General features: G+C 41.2%; 1 protein-coding gene across 5 annotated transcripts in view; it reads right to left on the bottom strand.

Annotated features, from left to right (window-relative positions):
- Positions 1-21,445, bottom strand: part of THBS4 (thrombospondin 4) — a 71,347-nt gene that overhangs the window by 7,568 nt on the left and 42,334 nt on the right. For all 5 annotated transcript variants that reach the window (XM_089512957.1, XM_089512966.1, XM_089512995.1 and 2 more), the window contains 12 exons: positions 20,977-21,028; positions 18,421-18,593; positions 17,377-17,514; positions 16,122-16,199; positions 15,024-15,176; positions 12,857-12,961; positions 11,613-11,720; positions 10,224-10,383; positions 9,444-9,562; positions 7,386-7,438; positions 2,405-2,598; positions 1,683-1,861 (listed from right to left, as the gene is read on the bottom strand). In XM_089512957.1, the coding sequence (XP_089369083.1) occupies positions 1,683-1,861; positions 2,405-2,598; positions 7,386-7,438; positions 9,444-9,562; positions 10,224-10,383; positions 11,613-11,720; positions 12,857-12,961; positions 15,024-15,176; positions 16,122-16,199; positions 17,377-17,514; positions 18,421-18,593; positions 20,977-21,028 (1,512 nt within the window). The remainder of the gene's footprint in view (positions 1-1,682; positions 1,862-2,404; positions 2,599-7,385; positions 7,439-9,443; positions 9,563-10,223; positions 10,384-11,612; positions 11,721-12,856; positions 12,962-15,023; positions 15,177-16,121; positions 16,200-17,376; positions 17,515-18,420; positions 18,594-20,976; positions 21,029-21,445) is intronic.

Below are 21,445 nucleotides of genomic sequence, written 5' to 3'. Positions count from 1 at the left end.
TGCCCCCCTCTGTCCGTGGTACGGTCACATGGTACCTCATCCGCCTTCCACATGAGCCTTGAATTTAACCTCAAGGTGAACAGCCCCCTCTCTTCTTGCCACCCACCCGTCTTACCCGCCAGTCGCCTTGAGTTTACTGTTTACAACAAACTAGTCTGTTTTCATGTTTTGCATTTTTGGTAGTGATCATGCAATAGTGTTTCAGTGTTTGTGTTTGATTTTGAATGTTTGCCTAGTACATTTAATACTGTGTTGCATTCTTATGACAAGTTTAAAGCTAGGTAAAGAGGAAATTTTAGTTGTTTAGGTGAGAACTCTATTTATTATTACACTATCTTAGGGAATGGGGGGCACACAGCTGCCCTGTATCCTATGTCTTTTATCATTACGTAATCAGAAATCAGTAAAAAAAATAATATAAGCAGAATAAAAAAGTTTTTAACCTGTAAAAACCTAATTGGCTTTTTGACAAATTCTAAATACTATGATGAGAGATTGGAACCTAAATTTTATGTCATGTTTAGCTTTAACAAATGAAACAGTGGTAATCAAGGGGTGAAAATAATTATGAGGGGTGATGGGAGGTGCCAAAATATTTCTCGCCTAGGGTGGCCAAATACCTAGAGATGGCCCTGCAGAACCCTGCCAGGGTAGATCATCCTGGGTAGTTGCTGATGGTGCTGCCTCTGCCTCCGCCTCCAGACACAGAGTGTTGTCTCCCACTCCTTCCCAGCAGTGGCTGGAGGAGAAGTGGGAAGTGTTTACACTAACCCAGGGGTAGGCAACCTGCGGCCCGCTTGGGACCGGCCCCTGCCCGGTCCTGCCGCCGATTGCCGCCGGGGCCTTTGGGGGGCAATTGTCTATAGAAGCCTCAGAAAGATGCATTTATATTAACATTTTTTTAAAAATCAGCAAATTTTTTTGTGTGTCCTCCATTTTTTTAAAAAAAAGTGTCTTCCATTTGAAAATTTTGTCCTACATTTGTCCTGGTTTATTTATATATTTAATTTTTTAAAAAATTATTTAATTATTTATTTTTTGGCTTCGGGCCCCCCCAGTTGTCTGAGGGACAGCAACCCGGCCCCTGGCTCAAAAAGGTTGCCTACCCCTGCTTGACTAACCTGTTCTGGGATGCAGCAGAACAGGGGAAAAAACCTCAGGAGGGTCTGGTTTCTCCCTGGACTTCCTTGGGAATGCTCCAGAATAAGAAGAACTTCATCTTATTCTTCAAAACAAAACCAAGAACTAGAGTTACAGTTACCACAGTCCTCAACAACATTTGCCCCATTTGGATCCACCCACAGATGCTTTCATAACTTCAACTTCAGTTTTGTTAACTATTGTATGAGAAACAGAATTTGGCCTCCTGATCATTGGTTGTTTTTTAAAAAACAAAACAAAAACAAAACACCACTACCCAAAACAACCAAACCTCTACTTCTCATGCTCTTTACCAACCTCTGCATTTGGAAATGAATGCCTAATCCATGAGTCAATTGAGTTTATCCCACAGGAAGAAAAATGCCCAAATCCCATGGATAAATGGGGAAATTCTGCAAGAGCGGGATTGTTTTCAGACATGTCATGCAAATTAAGCATTAGCAAAAAGTGGCAAAACAGCGCTGCTTTTTAACTTCAGGATTTTACTTGGAAGATTTTTTTTAAAAAAAAAAATATTGTACCTGGTTCAGAACCACCCAGTTTGGATCAATCTGAGCATCACCTTCCGGATCAAGAACGACTGTCTGATAAGCCCGGAAATCAGTCAGAGTGATCTCTGCATTCTCGGGACAGACATCAATCCGATCAATCACAGTGTCGTGATCAAAATCTGCTTCACAGATGTCACCCACTCCATCACCTGAACACAGAAGCACAAAATGCTCATGGCATAGCTGCTATTGAAGCATAAAATTGATGATTAGAGAATAACCAACAGGTTTTATGTTTATGGTCATTTCCAAAACTCATAAAGGAACTGTACAAGGACTTTACTGTAAGGGTTTGGAATGCTTCAATCATTTATTAGTAATTATGCTATACATGTGAGGTTTTTTTTTACTGTTTTAAACCATGTTTTTTTAAAATAATATGGTTGTTCAATTCCTTTACAATTCCACTAAAATAAGATTTTAACTGAATCTTGCTTTAACTTATTGTAAACCACCTTGGGCCCCATCAAAGGAGAAAATCTGGATAGAAATTCAGTAAATAAATAAAACAAAAAAAAATCAAATAAAGAAAGAAAGGCAGGGGTGGAGCAAGAGGCCTTGTGGGAACCATATATGTAGCATGTAGCTTCATGATCCCATCCCACAGTTGCAAAGGAGTCATATCGATGCAGCACATTTTAAAAAAAATGAGCTAGAACGGAAAGGAAGAGTAAAAAATAAGTTGGACTTACTGTTGTCATCTTCCTGCCCTGGGTTAGGAACCAACCGACAATTATCTGGGCCTGGTGGGATAAGGTCTGGAATCCCATCATTATCATCATCGTCATCACATTCATCGCCTATCCCATCCTTGTCAGTGTCTAGCTGGGAGCTGTTAATGACCGTGGGGCAGTTATCTGTGCTGTCTTGATGTCCATCCCCATCACTAGGAACAAACCAAGGGGAAGAAATTATATATGGAGGCAGGCAGACAGACAAACAGATGGATAGAAAAACCCCATTAGTGCCTACCTCTATGTTTGTAAGTACAGGCATTTGAGATAACCTGATTGTATTACTGACAAGGAAGATTTTTGTTTGTCTTCTCATATTAATTATTACTTCTAATGATCATATGTTGTGGTCATTAAGCCTTAGAGCTTGAAAAGACTATTGGCCATGATGGCTGGGAGGATTCTGGAAGTCATATGACAAAAGAAGTAAGTCTTTTGAGCTCTGTTATCCTAGCTCTGTTACGCTAGCAGATGAAACTTTCCTATTTAGGAAAGAGTAAAAGATTATGTAGAGATAGGGTTGCCATACTGCCGGACCTCCAAACCGGGAAAAATGTAGGACAAAATTTTCAAATGTAGGACACACAAAAATGTGCCCTACATTTGAAAATTTTGTCTTACATTTTCCCTCGCGATCGCGGCAGGGAGCAGAAGCCAAGCGGCGAGGGAAAGCCACTTAAGGAGGCTTTCCCTCCCCGCCGGGCTCCGGGCCTCGCCGCGATCGGAGGCCAGGATCGGGGCCTCGCCTCGTTCCTGGCCCCAGCGGGGACCAGGAAGGAGGCGAGGAGACCGCCGGCAATCACCAGGGCCTCGCCTCGTTCCTGGCCCCAGCGGGGACCAGAAAGGAGGCGAGGAGACCACCGGCGATTGCCAGGGCCTCGCCTCGTTCCTAGCCCCAGCGGGGACCAGGAAGGAGGCAAGCAGGCCGCCGGCGATTGCCAGGGCCTCGCCTCGTTTCTGGCCCCAGTGGGGACCAGGAGGGAGGCGAGCAGGCTGTAGGGAGGCGGGGAGGTTGGCGCAGCTGTGCCCAAGAGGCGCCGCCTCCCTGCAGCCTCCTCCGCCCCAGGCCTCGCTGCCCTCCTCTTCCTCCGTGTGCCCATGTGCGGTGGAGGAGGAGGGCAGCGAGGCCCCGAGGGTTGCCTAGCAACCCCGCTGCACCCGGGCTTTTCCCGGTTTTTGGCTGCATCTGTGCCGTGACCAGGCAGGTGCCGCCAAAACCGGGAAAAACCCGGTTGCAGCCGGGTTATGGCAACCCTATGTAGAGATCATGTTAAAGAAAAAGTAAAAGAGAGCTAGCATGGTAGTGGTTTGAGTACTGGACTGTATAACTCTGGAGATCAGAGTTCATGTATCCTCAAAGAGTGGCTTGTGTCTCTCTCATGGCTTTGCAGTCACTATAAAGTGGAACAAAAAACCAAATGCTAAGAAAGCTCATACATGCCCTAACAATAGTAGATGATTCAGATCCTCCTGAATCTAAACGGAGACCTTTAGTCATATGAGATATCATTTCTACAGATAGGTCCATGATTATCATCATCAGTCTTGGTGTGTTATTATTGAAGGGAATCCCAGCAATTGGTTTCAGCATTTGCTGCAATCTTTGCTTACTTTGTAGCTGTAAAGTACCGTATATACTCATGTATAAGTCGACCTCATGTATAAGTTGAGGGCAGTTTTTGGATCCAAAATAATGGATTTTGATATGACCCGTGGATAGGTTGAGGGGCAAACACTGGAGGATGTTACAAAAGATCTAAAGGGGGTGGGGGAAACACAGCACCACTTCCCTCCCTATATCTCACTCTCTGGACCTTTCCCAAGCATCAATCTCAGTATGGAAAAGGGGAAACAAACCTCAGTGTGCACATGCGCGCGCACGCAGACACAGACACACACACACACACACTCTTCCCCTTACCAAAAGCATCTCCAAGGCACATGACTTGTGAAAAGGAGGACAGACTCCACTGTCTCTCTGCTTTTCACCCCCAAGATTCCCAAGGCTCATAGCTTGCAGAAATGGAGGACAGGCCTTTCTCTCTCTCTGCTATTCACCCCCAAGATTCCCAAGGCTCATAGCTTGCAGAAATGGAGGACAGGCCTTTCTCTCTCTCTCTGCTATTCACCCCCAAGATTCCCAAGGCTCATAGCTTGCAGAAATGGAGGACAGGCCTTTCTCTCTCTCTCTGCTATTCACCCCCAGGACTCCCAAGGCTCATAGCTTGCAGAAATGGAGGAGAGGCCTTTCTCTCTCTCTCTGCTATTCACCCCCAGGACTCCCAAGCTCATAGCTAGTAGAAACGGAGGACAGGCCTTTCTCTCTCTCTCTCTGCTATTCACCCCCAGGACTCCCAAGCTCATAGCTAGCAGAAACGGAGGACAGGCCTTTCTCTCTCTCTCTGCTATTCACCCCTAGGACACCCAAGCTCATAGCTAGCAGAAATGGAGGACAGGCCTTTCTCTCTCTCTACCTTTCACTCCCAGGGCTTCCAGGCAAAACGGGGTACAAGCCAGGGCATGTTCCTTTCCTTAGCAGCAACTTGTTAGGTCTGGCTGCATGGGAAAGCAGAGAGGGAAACAGACACACACTAAGGAAGGGGTAGGCAACCTTTTTGAGCCAGGGGCCGGGTTGCTGTCCCGCAGACAACTGGGGGGGCCGAAGCCAAAAAATAAATAATTAAATAATTTTTTAAAAAATTAAATATATAAATAAACCAGGACAAATGTAGGACAAAATTTTCAAATGGAAGACACTTTTTTTAAAAGAATGGAGGACACACAAAAAAATTTGCTGATTTTTAAAAAAATGTTAATATAAATGCATCTTTCTGAGGCTTCTATAGACAATTGTCCCCCAAAGGCCCCGGCGGCAATCGGCGGCAGAACCGGGCAGGGGCCGGTCCCAAGGCCTTGCCGGGCCGCATCCGGCCCGCGGGCCGCAGGTTGCCTACCCTCTAAGGCCTCATTCATACTGGCATAAAAGACCTGGAAGGAACTGGCCTGATTCGGATGCCCCTCCCCCGAATCGCTCCATTAGCAAGTGCCCACTACAAATTTTAAATCGAATGCATTCTGTGTCTGCTGGCGAGGTGGCCGCTGTCAATCAAGCGATCGTCATGGTGACGTTTTGAAGGGCATCGGAAAGTGTCCTCCCCCTCCTCCCTTTTTTTAAAGAGTCAGGCACAGGGTCAATTTTTTATAAACCTGTGGGCATTTGGGTCAGATCTGCCCCTGTTCCAGGCAAAGGATGGAATTGTCATGCATTTTTTTAATGCTTTTAAGAGCAACATTTGTATCTTTCCCTTTGCTTCCCTTGCTGTATCTGCTCAAGAAGACAAATCATGCGCATATTTGCTAAAAAAAATTGTTAAAAAATGTAACATTGATTGTAAATGAGGTCTTCTGCAACATTTGTAGCTTCCCCCTCTGCTGTAAGCAAGGAGATCCAAGGATATAAACTGCAAGCCTGGCTCTATCTGCCTCTGGAATACAAACAATGTGCATATTTGCTAAAAAAAAATTGTTTAAATTTGAAAAGGGGGGGGGGTTGCCTGATGTGAGCTCCGTTCGTGACCTGAACTTTTTCCTCCTGCAAGGGAAGGAATGCCCAGAGACAGAGGGCTGTGGGCAGGGGATGCAGGGAAAAGAGGCTCCTTCGGTAAAGAATGCCTTCCCTTGCTCCCTTCTTCCCAGGGCTCTTTCCTCCTCCCCCTCCCCTCCGATGAGGGGAGGAAATGCCTTGCCCTTTGCCCACCCTCTGACCTAAATCCCTCCCTCAATTTGCCTCGATTGTGATCGATGCCAAGTTCTCATTCCCAGAACCCGGGGTTTTCCAAAAGAAACGGTATTTGCACCGATTTCAAAAACACTGTGCTAGGGGCCCTCAGAGGCCGGAAAGGAGGCAGGGGACGCCCGCGCTGGCGTCCTCACCGGCTCTTTCCCGGCTTCTGAGGGGCCTCCAAGGCCCTCAGAGGCCCGGAAGGAGGCGGAGGACGCCTGCGCGGGGGTCCTCGCAGGCTCCTTCCCGGCTTCTGAGGGGCCTGCGTGGGAGGTTTAAGGCCCTGCGCGGCTGCGCGAGAGGCCCAAGGCCCCACGCGCCTGCCCCATGGGGCCTTTGGCGGCGGCAATCGGCGGCAGGACCGAGCAGGGGCCGGTCCCAACGGCTCAGCGGGCTGCATGCGGCCCGCGGGCCGTAGGTTGCCTACCCCTGATATAGTCCCTTATATTTATAAAAAATAATGACTATGCCAGAAAGGACAACTTTTTAGGATGCATACTTACAGAAAACTGTGCCTGGTAGAATTTATATTAACAGTTTAACTTTCTTTTGCTGAGGTACAACTGAGAGTGATACCTTCAGTTTCACTCACTCACTACACTATTTATCAGTTCCATTTCAAGCTGAAAAAAATCTGACTCAGTATAACATTCTCTTTCACTAAATTACTGATTTCAATACAACAGCCCAGACAACTATGGATAAACGCAAATATATAAATATGGTGTGCCCAATTTTCCATAGGAAAAGTAGAGAATCAGAACAGTTTCTAGAACATTTTCTGGACTGACTTTTCTGATAACCTGGCCTTACTGTTGGCTTGTGGTACACACTTTGGGGAAGTTGTTATACACCAATGAAATGAAATGGCACAGAGTGGGGGAAGATTAATTGCCAATCATTCTCCCAAACTACTTTTTCAATGAAATGAAAAGTTATGAAATATCCAATCATGAGCAGTTCAATATTTCATTTCATGTGGCCACTCCATGTATGACTCAAAAAATAAATATTTTGTGCAGAAAGTTATCATGTATATTAGTTCCAGTAATGGGGACAATGTACTGAAAATGATGTAAACCTAAAACTGACCCCAGTGAAATGAGCACAAGCACAACATTTTTCTTTTTACATATACTAGATCAAGAGTGATCTTACCTATCTTGATTGGTGTCACAAGAATCCCCTACTAGATCATTATCAATATCTGACTGTAAGAAGAAATAAGAGATGAAAACATTTTACACTATCATATTGCAGAGAACAAAAGGCATGTGATTACACTTCTGAAAATCATTAAAATGTAACCCTTGCCTTCTAACTAATTATATTATCAAGGAAGCTGTTACACAGAAAGATGCAGTCGATCCAACTTGTGAATAAATTTTATGATGTACAGAGAGATTATTTATTCTTAGAAATAGATAATAAACACCTCTTGGGTCCCCCCCCTTTTTTTTAAGAAAGAAGACCGCAATGACATCTCTCTTATTTAATTAGTTGTAAGGTACCTATAAAACCAGTTCCCTAGCATCAAATAACTATTTTATAATGCACAAAAATACAACTAACATTCAAAACCTTAAAACCACAACACAAACAGAAAAGTACAGGAAAACGTGGGGGAGGGGGGGAAGCAAAAGCCAACATGAAAAAAACGCAATAGAAAATCAAGCCAATAAAACACAGTAAAGGATGAGGAGCTTAAGACAGCTGAGAAATTTTAACTCCTGTTTAAAACTACCAACATGAATCAATAAGAGTATTTACTGACATCAAGCTTACTGATTTGGATAAAAGAGAGCACAGATGTGGAGCACATGCTGATACAGAACACATGGGGAAAACAGACATGGAGTGTATGTGAAAGTCTCACTGAATTTACTCTCTTTGAATTGTGGATCTCAGTTTTCGGGGGGGGGGGGGGAGGAACTCCACCTGAGATCCTTTTGACACCCTCTACCTGTCAGGTGAGATCATACAGGATTGAAATTCATGGACTCAACATAAGCAATCCATTTATTCACTGATTTTGCTATTACAGTCATGAACCTTTTCAGGCTTCCCACTTAAAAACAATGTTCACATCTAAATGCATACATGTATGTATAGATTGATTAAATGTTAGATCAAGACCTGCCTGATGGAGAGAAACAATGTGTTCATCATCATCACTGTCAACAATTATCATTATCAATGCTCTAATATTTTCCTCCCATAAATGTTTCTTGCCAAGAGAGTCTTGACACACTACTTTATGAAAGATGTTCTGAACGGTTCTTAAGTGGACATTTATTAGATCATTTTAAGTAGTTGGTTTAAACCTGTCTGTATTACAATCTGCCTCTACAGTGCGCTCGTGCCATACACGGGCGCGCCATACGCGGCCTTGAGCATATGCGCTCAAGCCGTGGCGCGGGGCGGCGCGTCCCATTCAATTGAATGGGCGTGCACGCCCGTTGCGCCCTGCGCGCACCCGCGCTGCTGCGCACGAGCCCCATTGTTTCCAATGGGGCTCAAGCATAGGCGGAATTCGCAGTAGGCGGAGGGATCCGGAACGGATCCCCCGCCTAAGGCGAGGACGCACTATATTTAAAAATATCTTTAGAAACACTTTAATTTTTAAGATTGCTGCTCCAAGTTTAATTCTATGCTAGTAGTTTTTTAAAAAAGTTTTGTATGGTGTAATGCAAACATAAACATGCTTAAGGCTCATGAAAGATCTTTAGTTTTTTACTATAAAATCTGATTAAGAGACGCCAGTGCCCCTGAGCTCACAAATCATTCAGCGTACCAGAGCTGCACAGTTCTTCCACACCAAAACCCACCCCTGGTTACCCCAAGTTTTCTTCATTTTATTAGTACAACTTTGTTGCTAATGTTAAACAATCAGCAGTCAGACGTCCTTGATGGTCTGCTTCACATCCCCTGGAGATTTACCAGTAGATTAGGATCTAACTTCTATTTATCCATGCTTGTTGTAATTGAAAATATTTTTCTGATGTTTAAATTTCTGTGTTTGTTGTGACCCTGAACTCCTTGAAGGTAGGAATTCTCCCCTCCCTCTAAAAAAATAGATAAATAGAAACAATTGTGAAATTAGGAATGACCAACCTGCTGGTACCTTTAATTATTTTAAATCAGTGTCCCATTTTTTTGCTTCCTCTGAAAACCAACATCTTTGCTGTTTTATAGCATTTTCCTGCTCCCACTCACCTGATTAGGGTTGCTAATATCTGGGCAACTGTCGCAAGCATCACCGACACCATCATTATCTCTGTCTTTCTGTTCCTGGTTGGGAACCCTCTGACAGTTGTCCAAAACATTCTTAATGCCTAGATGAAATGACAACATACAATCAGTGTTATCTTTTGATCACTTTATTAGTTCCTAACAGAACCAGGAGCTGTACTCCCAAAAAGGAACTTTTTGAAGTTTCTCTGATTGATAACAGTGGGTGTGGAAGGATGGGGAACATATTAGGTGTGGAATGGGAAACTTGTTTCAAATCAGTACCGTAAATTTTCTAGGTACCCTTCAGCCCCTCCCCACCTAACCTGCTTCAGCCTGTCTCTTGTAAGAAGAAAATAGGATGGGCCTATGTGCTATACATAAATAAAGGGACAGATACAAAATAAAAGAACACATGGTGATAATGTGGGGAGCTCTTGTAGCACCTTTGAGACTAACTGAAAGAAAGAAATTGGCAGCATGAGCTTACATAGACTTCAGTCTATGAAAACTCATGCTGCCAATTTCTTTCTTTCAGTTAGTCTCAAAGGTGCTACAAGAGCTCTCCATGTACTGATTCTATAGACTAACACAGCTATATCTTTGAATTCCACCACATGGTGATAATGGTACAAGCCAGAATGCAAAATGCATAGCTGCATGGCTGAAAAAAACCTGGAAAAATTACTTTGCCCCAGACTCGTTTACACAGCATGGCCACTGGGATTTTACAAATAGTAGTCCAAAGTTCTGAGATTTACCCACCATCTCCATCCATGTCATCATCACAAGCATCTCCTTTGCCATCTCCATCAGTATCTCGCTGGTCATTGTTCAAGGCCATGCGGCAATTGTCACAAGAATCGCCAAAGATATCTTGATCACTGTTTTTCTGGTTAACATTAGGAGCAAGCACACAATTATCCTGAAATGGAGAAAGAAACTTAACTAAAATCTTTATGGAGAATTCATCTTCTTTCTTCACAGACATTGCTTTTCTACGAAACAACAAGTGAAAACAGTTGAAAGTCCTATGGCATGTTAAAGACTTATAGCAAATACATTGCTGGTCCTAAATATCCTAAAGACAGCAGATCCTGCCTGAACTTGGCAGGTAAGTATAGTCAACCCAGGTTACTACTTTGAATGGAAGACAGTCAACAAATACCAGGTGTTGTAGGCTATTTCAGAGGAAGGAATTGGCAAACCACTTCTAAGTATTCCTTGCCTAAGAAAATCTTATGAAATTCAAAAGGTCTTTATAAGAAGGCTATTTTATGAGCATTTTTCAATATTCCTTCCATTCCACTGTATGGCAAAGCTAGAAGTCAAAATAAACACCTACAGACAAATGATAGACTTCTACAGTAAGCTAGTCTCCCTTGAGTCTACGTTTCACAGTATCAAATTTTCTAATGATTTGAAACTGGTTAACTTCACACTGGAATTTATTCTGGAAAGGTTGCTGCAGTTGTCGTCACTGAAGCACAGGAACTCTCAGTGTCGACTGCAGAATTTTGTGTGTGTGTGTGTGTGGGTGGGTGGCGGCAGTGGTTTAGATAGTCCAGAGACTACAAAGACAGTCAGGAGGCTGCATGAGCTGTATGTGGGACAGAGAGCATTGTTGATAGAGGGTAGTATACATAACCTCCAACAATTCAAAGATATAAACTGTGACACATGTGGCCAAGACATATCAGAATATAATCAGAAGGGTGCAGCCAGACACTGAAAGGCAAACATTATTAATGAAGAAGAACGCTACTGTCCATTAAGCACAGAACCACTGAAATTCATCTACTGAGTTTGGGCAAGGCAAGACTCTGTCCACTCCTTTCCCTCCTGTGGAGTTAAATGAATACAAACTACCTTTGTACTTTTAACTCAGGGATAGATAATCAATGAATCAATATTTGATGGCAGCAGTTAATGTTGTCTGATTCCAGGCTAGCATTACTTGAGTATTGGAGGAACGTAAATATATATAAAAATAGCTTTTTGGGCGCAGATCTAAACCTAGAATTTAAATAAACAAACAAACAAATAAATAAATAATGGATTTTAATTATGCTTACAGCAGTTACACTGAAACCAACTGGACTTAAGATAATCATAACCTGAGTTTGCATCCAACACAATATCTGTAACCAATACCTGCTCATTCGGAATGCCATCGCCATCTGCATCATCATCGCAGGCATCTCCTGCTCCATCTCCATCAGCATCTTCTTGTCCAGAGTTTGGAACAAATTTGCAATTGTCCTGTAGGGGAAACAGGATGGGCATACAGAAACACTGTTCACTGCAACCTTCTCTAGCCTGGTGCCGGAAGAATATCAGAGCTATCGTTTAACACATCTAAAGGCAATCAACTTGGAAGGTTGGTTTATTTTTTATATACATAACAAACACACAATCATAAGCAACAAACATACAATGAGAAATATATATACAAACAAACAAAAAATAATACATATACTTTGATATTTCAGACTTCGTAGCGCCTATCTTAAAATTTCCTAGATTTGTCTTATTATCTTTGTCTTATTGTCTTTACCTAAGATTTATTTCCTTTTCCATTAGCTTAACTTATAGTTTATATCTCTAACTTTCCATTTAATACCATTATCGTAGCACAAAAGAAAAGGAAATGAATATATATATATATATATATATATATATATATATATATATCCTGCACCAGTATGAAGGTTGGTTTAGACTGGTTTTGCCTGGCATCTCATCTTCCCTCACCCCAAGCATTATTAGTATCTCTATCTCAGTTTCACAGGTGTCTCACCCCACCCCAGCATTATTTTATAGTCTACTAGGTGGTACTGACTAGAGCTTTGAGCTACCAATGATATGAATTCTATTGAAGAATCTATTAATCAATGGATTGTCATCAGATAAATGTGGCATGTTGCAATAAGTGCCACTTTTTGTAAGTATGGTACTGTGATCCTATCTATGGTGATTGTATTCTAGTGTTTTGTCACAAAGCATTATCAGTACTGGAATCACAGTTGTTTTCCAAGAGGCATTGAATCTGTTTGTAAATCTTAATAAATCTTAATATTTTACAATCTTTCCCATCTCTTTTATTACGTTCTCTTGTCTCTGGGATTGTGAAGTCTGTAATCTAAGCTTTCTTTTTCTCAGCCAGAGTTATGTGACACATTATATTTTAATTGTTTATCAGTTCGATCTTTATCATTATTACCATCACTGTTATACTGTCACCATAACCATCACCTTCATTTATAATGCACTTTTCTCCCAGAACTAGAACTCAAGACAGTTAAAGTGCTCCTTTGCACCTCCTCACAATATCTGCTGTCTAAAAATTGCACATATTAAAGATCTACGTCAATGAATCCTTCAACGAATCATCTTACCTTTCTGCAGCTTTCAAGTGAGCATGGAAGTTCTTCATCAGGATAGCCATCAATATCAATATCTTTTCCACACACAAAGCCATCGCCAGCCCAGCCAATGCCACACTGTAAGAGCAAAAATATTACAGAACAAAAGCAAGTCTAAGAATTCCATTCTATGTATGGTCCTCTTGGTATATATATGCAGAGCTTGGCTAAAATTACGTTTGGGATTCTCAATCCGGGGGGGGTGGGGGTGCGCGAAGTATAGGCTCTGGGTCACACCACAATTTTTGTGGTTCTCAGAGGTCCTCAGGATGTCAGAAATATTTTGCCCCCAAATATCCCTTAGGTGGCGTGGGAGGCATTTCAAGTTTGGAGTCCATGTGAGGACCATTGATGCCCAAGAGAGGCCTTTTTATTAAAAGAAGAAGAAGGAGGAGGAGGAGGAGGAGGAGGAGGAAATTACAATATATACTTGACTGTAAGTCAGCTTCATGTATAAGTCGTGGGCAAGTTTGGGGGCCAAAATTGTGGATTTTGATATAACCCAGGGCTAAGTTAGGGTAAAAGTTAGGGGCATGTGGCAAAGGATCTAGGAAAACAATGCCAAAGAACTTTTAAAAGTTGCAGCAGGTATAACTGTTTGTGCTCATACTGGAGCACTGGATGGATGAGAGAATAGACGGGGGATTAGTGCTTCCAAGGCAGATTATGCTCATGCCTTAACCAGGGTATTGTTCTTTTTTAAAATAAAAGTTAAAGTACAGTACTTACATTGACCTGTGGATAAGTTGACCCAAGTTTTTGGGGTCAATTTTTTGACTAAAATTTCTAGACTTATACATGAGTATATACAGTATTTCTTTTCCCTCCCTATTGTTAAAAAAAAAGGTCTCTGCTGCACCTAAAATGGCTCAGGAAGGCCTAGAAAAAATGGCCAAAATGCCCTCTTGTCTGCTAGAGGGCATTTGGAAGCATTTTTTACAGGAGCAGGTGAAGCAGGGATTTGACTGTTCCACAATTGGCCGCCCCTACTCTCTTTGATTAGTCCTAATCAGAACTGACTCACTGTACTTCTGGAAACGTAGTAAGTAGGAGAATCACAATCTGCTTTGATAAGAAAGTTGTTTCTAAACAGTAGGAAAGGAATAATTTTTAAAATTTAACTTAGAATGCCTTGATACCTGGAAATACAATACGATAAGACCTTGGTCTTCGCGGGGGATCTATTCTGGACCCCTCCCCCACAGATACCAAAAAAATGCAAGACCTTAAGTCCTGTTGTCCCCAATGGTGGTGTGTGCACACAGCAGCACCACCATTAGGGACAGCCCTCACTGTTCCCAACGGTGGCACGTGCATGCAGCCATGCTGCCATTGGGAACAATGGGACTTCAGATAAGCCCTCCCCCCGTGCCCAAACAATGGGGGCTTACCTGAGTCCCATTGTTTCTAATGGTGGTGTGGCCACATGCACGCACCACCACTGGGCACAATGGGGGCTTGCTGTCCGCAGATGCATAAATCCACAGATTGTAAGCCTGTAGATAACAAGGACCCCCTGTATTTCACATCAACAGACTGCAGAGTACACATTTTTAAATAAACAATATAATTTGACTGAATGATATAAAAATAGTGGCGGGAATCCTGCATCAGATATTTAGCTAAGTATACCTCTGTATATTTAACTAAGTAACCTTTCTGGCCTGAAACCCCGACCACACACACACTTGATAGTAACATCATTTCCTATGCTCCAGTCACTGGCAGAATGAATCTCCCTCTCCCCATACAGCTCATGCCCAATTAACTAGGTGAGGGAGTTACCATTATGGCAATAGTGTCACATCGTGAAACTGTTACCTAGATCTGGTCATCCATAACTGTTTTCTATTCACAATAACTACTTATTCATGATTGTGGCAGTATTGCCACAATCGTAACTACCCATCAAACTTACTTTACTGGTCATTTACTGCATAGGGAGAAGGAGGTCCATTCTGCAAAGGATAAAAGCACAGGTGAATGACATTTCCATCAGGTTTTGGCCAGGATAGGTTATTTAATTAAGTATACTTAACTAAGTAGTTGAGACAGGATTCTGGCCACCATTTATTGCTCACAGTGCTCTGGGATCAAGTTGTTATTGTTCTTATTTTAAAATGCAATAGTTTCAACTTACAACACATGAGATGTCTCCTTGTCTTACTTCAGTACATTGGGCATGGATACTGCAAGGGTTTAGGGATGGATTTCTACAGCTTTGTTCAGCTCTGCACCCCCTGACTTGGTCTCCAGTAAATCCAGGCTTGCATGCTCCACAGCGATAGGAACCCTTTAAGGAAAGCAATAAATCCATAAACCAGAGTCATTACTTTTGACAAGAGCACTCATCCACTTAAAAAAAAAAAAATCTTAGGTTGGAATTGTGTTGTGGCTTTACACTGGTGTTCATGGAGTTATGCGAGCAATTCAACTTACTCAGACGTTGCACAACCTTTGAGAGTTGCCCAGGCTTTATAACATGGATGTAAACTATTTCTTCAGTGTTTTACCATTTTAGATAATGTGCTAAAATTCACTTTTTTAAAAAGCATTCAGCTAAAAGATTTCACAGCCTGTTTTTTCAATCCTGCTGCTGTTGCCATTCATTAATGTGAGTTTTTAAGATCATTATATATTGGTTAATTTATTTATCACTTTGACTTCTCTGTCAAGGAAATAGACAGGATATAAGTTTTTAAAATACAGGTTGAGTCTCCCTTATGACCAGAAGTTTCTTGCCCCCCCCCCCCAATTTTGGAATATTTGCATAAACACAATGAGATATCTTGGAGATGGGACCCAAGTCTAAACATGAAAATAATTTATGTTTCATATGCACCTTATATATGTAGCCTTATACACCTGAGGGTAATTTTATAAACAATATTTTTAATACTTTTGTGCATGAAACAAAGTTTGTATACACTGAACCATCAGAAAGCAAAGGTGTGCTATCTCAGCCACCCATGAAAAAAGTTTTGGATTTTGGAGTATTCAAAACAATAGTTACCAGTGGTTCCCACTTCAGTGGAACAGTCAGTTTGCTCCAGATGTAAGTATGAAGGAGCTATCCAAAGTGTTTCTTTTATCCCTAAATAGGTTAGCACTTTGTATAGCTCTTTAAAATTCAGGTTAAAATCTAGAGTGGATTCATCATTCCACTGAACTGGGAGCCTCCAGTTGCCACTGATTCAGAATGATCAGATTTTCACACTTAAAATGACCATACTCTTACCACAGTATTTATACAGAGGGAATTTGCAACACAACCTCCATTTCCATTCTTCTGACATTCATCTATGTCCATGCAGACCTAAATGATCAAAAAAAGAAAAGATAGTAAATGCCAACAAGTCTGCTATCCAAATATAAAATGCCTATATTAAGCAATGCTTTTTGTTGTTTAAAAAAGATGTATCAAATAAGCTGACTCTATCTAGCATTAATGCTAATGGAAAAATAATCTAAAAATATAGTTAGGAATCATGTGACCATATAGCTGAAGGCAAATCTAGGGTGATTGCAGCTATTTCATCTTTCCCTTAAACAACTTTCTTTTATGTAAGAAAAGAGACTGTAGAAGTGATGAGGGGTGGCTGGTGAATGTGTTGCTGGTATGTGTGTGTGACTCTTCCCGAAGGACTTTATCACACAGGGAAAATCAGGGGTTTAAACTGTCATTATCCTGTGAAAGTCACACGATCACGCTGAAGATTTTTACACGACGTTGCAATTAAAGAGGACCTATCCCGCCAATAACTAGGTAATAACCAGTAACAAATCATTCATGGGGAAATCCTGTGAATGATTTTTTGCTGGTTATTACCTGGTTATTGCCGGGATCAGTCCTCTTTAATCATGATGTTTGTGAAAATCTTCCCAGGATCATGCAACCTTCCTGGGATAATGACAGTTTAAACCCCTGATTTCTCCCCATGTGATAAACTCCTAAATTAGTATGCAAAGGGATCTTATAACACTTTTGAAACTAACTGAAAGAAAGAAGCTTTCATAGACCTAAGTCTACTTCCTCAGATGCATGGGCAAAAGCAGGAGGAGAAGATCATGAAATAATTGTCTTTATCTTTCCCATCTTGAAATCATCCAGCAATCACTGCAACCAACATCACAATATGCCTTATTGGGGAGTGGCAAAAACCTCACATGAATGATAGTAAATGCACATGTGCCCTTTGGGACTTTTTTGATCTGGTAAGTGTTTGAATTAAAAACAACAACAACAACAAACCAATCAGAAGTTGGGACTAAAAAGTAGTGGCTATAGTCTGTGATAAAAAATAATTTGGTGATTTCTCCAGTTTCTAGATTACACACACACACACACACACATATATATGGAGAGAGAGAGAGAGAGATTTATATAGACCTCAATTTGGAGATTTTTTTAAAAATAAGCTCATTCCTTTAAATGAGCTTATTAAACTTCATTTGAGTTTGACACAGAAGGATGTCAATGAGATAAAACCTACCTGTTTGTTATTTTTGGCAGAGTTTATTCCTACACCTTGGATAATCTGCCCAGTGTATCCTGGTGGGCAAGTTTCACATCGGAAACCAGGAGCCATGTTGAAACATCTCACCCCTGGAAAGCACGGATTATATCGGCACTAAAACACAAGCATTTAGTTTAATTCAATGTAATAATATAAAGGAATCCATCAGCAAAGAACCCACTCAGACCTTTATTAGAAGTATAAATTGATTCACTTCCTCAGTCTCTTCAGTCAATATTACACCCAAGATATTTTGCTGCTTGAAGTTGAGCTTCATCACTCATACATACAGATCAAAGGGGATTTATACCCAAAAGATATATTAAAGACAATATTAGGCATTATATAGATTTGATTGAATACCATGAAACTCATATAGATAAAAAGATGGCAGCCTTTTTTTTTATATATCGAAAACGCTTTGATAATGTATCTTGGAAATTATTATTTTGTGTTCTTGAGGGATAAATCATTAATAAGAAAAGCACTCCAGGAGGCTTCCCCAGTTACAAGTGCATGACAGGAATGGAGTGGAAGCCGCGATTCCACTTCTGTAGTGTCATGGAGGATCACACCCATGGCGTTTGCGTGATGTTTGGGTGGCGCTTGCGTGACGTTTACCACACGGAAGGGCCTCCATGTGATAAACTCCTTCGAGATGTCTCATTTGCCATGAGTCGAAGTCGACTCGAGGGCTGCTAACAACAACAACAACAACAACAACAACAACAAATAGATCTTTTTCTGCAAGCGGAAAGATAAATTCATCAGAAAAATATGGCTGAGTATGTAATAAAATACAATATATGTAATATAGATGTAAATAAACCATACGAAATGAATTTATATTAGTGTTGAATTTATATTAGTGTTTTTACCTTTTATTTGGTAATGTCCTATATTTTTCTTGAATGGCCTACATTTTGTGGTGTCTTGTCCGCCTTTGTAGTTATGATATCTGGAGACATGCCCACTGCCTTCTTGCTAGGTCTAAAAAAAACTATGCAGAGAATGTTTTACCTCATCAATATCCGTGCAAACAATTCCATTTCCAGTGAATCCTTCAGGACAAGGCCCACACTGAAACCCATCAGCTGTGTCTGTGCATAGCACTCCTCGGAAGCAAGTATTGGCTTCACATTTGGGTTTAGGGGGTGGTGGTGGGGGAGTGGGGAAGTTTCCAGCACCCAGTCCTGTGATTACAGAAGTTAAGTGTTTTAGTTATCTTGCAATTGAATGATAAAGGTAAATTACATCTGGAAAAGGAATGGACCAGTCTTTTTGCAGGATGAGAACACTGTCCTATGATATCACTGTGTGGCAAACACAGCATTTGTCTACCTTGAGGCTTGTGCATGCCTCAGGAACTCCACTTGGAGCAGTTTGGGCTCCAGATTTTGGGGAACTCTTAGGCTGCCCTCAGTGAAGGCTTCCACCATGTATCTGCCACGTGCAGGCCTCCTCCTCCTTTGCCAACTAGAGTTTAGAAATTTAAATTTTTGAGAGACTATGAAGCCCAAAATTCCTCAGCTGGTTGGCAGTGGCATAACCAGGTGTGTGTGTGTTGGGGGCGGGGTCAGACTGCACCAGGTGACATGCAGAAGAGGGTGACACCTGTTTGGGACCTCATCCCCCTTTGGGGCAGGAACTTGCAGCCGCTCTTCCTGGCTGCTCTGTTCCAGGTTTCCTCCCAGAGAGAAAGTCTGGGACTGGAATAGCAAGTGGTGTGACCGTGCACCTTTGCCCATTGCTCTGGCCCCAGACTTCCTCCCAAGGAGAAAGCCCAGGGCTAGAGAAGCATGCCCTTTTGTTCACTGCCACTCCCTGACAGCTCCCCACAACAGGTGACACCATCATGGGCACATCACTGCTGGCTGGAGAATACTGGGGCCCATATTCTCCAAAGCTGTTCCAAGCTCTAACCAATGTGCCCAAACAGAGTGAGTAAGGCAAGTGGAGGTAGCTTCTGCTTCTCTTTACTGTAATTAAAGGCAACTTGGATTTCGGGCTGCCTATCAGTGCACAGGCTCCAGCTTCTCTTCCTGGGTCCTATCACCCACCAACTTCTACTGCCACTTGCGTCCTCCCAGCTATTGGAAAGTTCACTCTATTTTTCATGTGTTTTTTTTACAGTAGGTTTTTGAAATCTCCTCATGTCTCCTCCAGCAGCCCACAAATACTAAACCATTTTATTTTATGTAGAGAGATTTCATATAATTTTTGATTCTACAGACTAATATGGCTATATCTTTGAATTCTGCCATTTTATTTTATGTAAGAGATCTCATTACTGTACAGGAGATCTCTGGGAGCCCTCTGACCAGCTGCTTCCACCTTTGAGGTGGTGGCAGTGGTATTCCTGGTCATCCACTGACAAGGCAAAAGGATGGCAAACATTCCAAAATCCCAAAATTTCCAAAACCTGAACCACTTCCAATCCCAAGTATTTTGGATAATGGAGACTCAACCTTTATATGCACTTTAAAGCAAACTTGTCTACAACTGGGAGATAGTCTATGTGTAAATGTATTATGCAAATTGCTGCAGTTTTTTGCACATTCAAATTGACACTTAATTATCTTCACTTTCTGTGCAAATTCACATCTATTCACATCTCTGCCAAAAATGTGCAACCATGGAAATACATGCAAATCCAAACAAAGCAGACAACTGGCCACACATTTGATAATGTGCATCCTCTGGATCCTCATGGATCCTCCAGTAAAAACCACAAATCCTTTTTCAGCAGTTTATGGTGTTTTCTCTTACTCAAAAGCCTGAATTACTCCGAATCATGTGTGGCCAGATCACAATCTATTAGGTTCCAATAAGGAGTATTTTAATCACGTAGACAAGGCTTCTGTCATTTCTCATTCAGATTTGTCTTGACTTATAAATATATAAATTTGTCGATATTAGCCTGAGAAATATAAATAACTATCTTCAGAAAGTTGTAAAAAACTTCATTTGGATGCATATTTAGGCTGCAGTTCTATACACAGCTATTTGGGAATAAGATCTACTGGACTTATTTCTGAAATTTACAGGACTGAGGCTTACTTCTGAGTAATTGTGCATTAAACTGGGTTGTGGATTGATTTAACCTGTGCATGCATTGATTAAAACTATGCTATCCAATTCTATATATATTTGCATGGAAAGAAGACCCAAAAATTTAGTGAACCTTATTGCCAACTAAGAATGCATTACTTAGTGACTACTTTGGTAGATCACTTTAAATTCATTATACTCAAGGTTGCAGTAGCAGCCCAAAAGATCCGTTGCACATTCCTAAAGGGACTGCAAAAGAGATCAGTTGTAGCTCCCTTTATGGTCCAACATTTTATCCAGTAACTTACAGGCTTTTTTCTTTCATTGTTGACCTTCAGTATCTTCGCCCAATGTGAGTAACTATGTCAGCAATATATGATTTGTTGTACCAGATATACTGTATCATAATGTTTTGTAACTGATGCTCTGCCACAGACAAATAAAACTTTAGCATATTTCTACTTTGATTTGATGGTACTGTTTATAAAATCATTTTTTAAAATTAGAAAGTATAAAAGCACTTACCACATGCTTGACATTCTGCTATTGTATTTCTTAAAAATGTTGTCTCTTTAACCTTTCAGATGTATAAAATAAACATGTTGATCAGTCTCATTTACTACAATCACAGTAGGTGTTAAACACAAAAAATAAACAGAATTACTACAATGGTATATATTCTAGATTTCCAAATAGTTATTCAATACTCCATTTCTATTGGCATAATTCTTCATATTAGACCACAAGACAACTCTACTCCAGCCATGATTTTTGAGGGTTTGTTTGAACTATACAGAGCACGAAACAGTAATCTCTGAGAAAAACAACATCAACAAAAATACCATGGCCCCGATGTTAAATATTACACCAATGCTTAAACATAACATTTAGTGTTCATAATTTGGAGAATTAATACGACCTTTTTCTATTAAAATTAACTGTATATTATCGCTTCATAATTAGACAAACTCAGTTCTTGTCATTAAAAAAGCAG

The sequence above is a fragment of the Sceloporus occidentalis genome, unplaced genomic scaffold (assembly GCF_023333645.1).
Source record: "Sceloporus occidentalis isolate IW3139 unplaced genomic scaffold, rSceOcc1.0.p SCAF_1, whole genome shotgun sequence".
NCBI lineage: Eukaryota > Metazoa > Chordata > Lepidosauria > Squamata > Phrynosomatidae > Sceloporus > Sceloporus occidentalis.
This window is presented reverse-complemented; position numbering and strand designations above follow the sequence as displayed.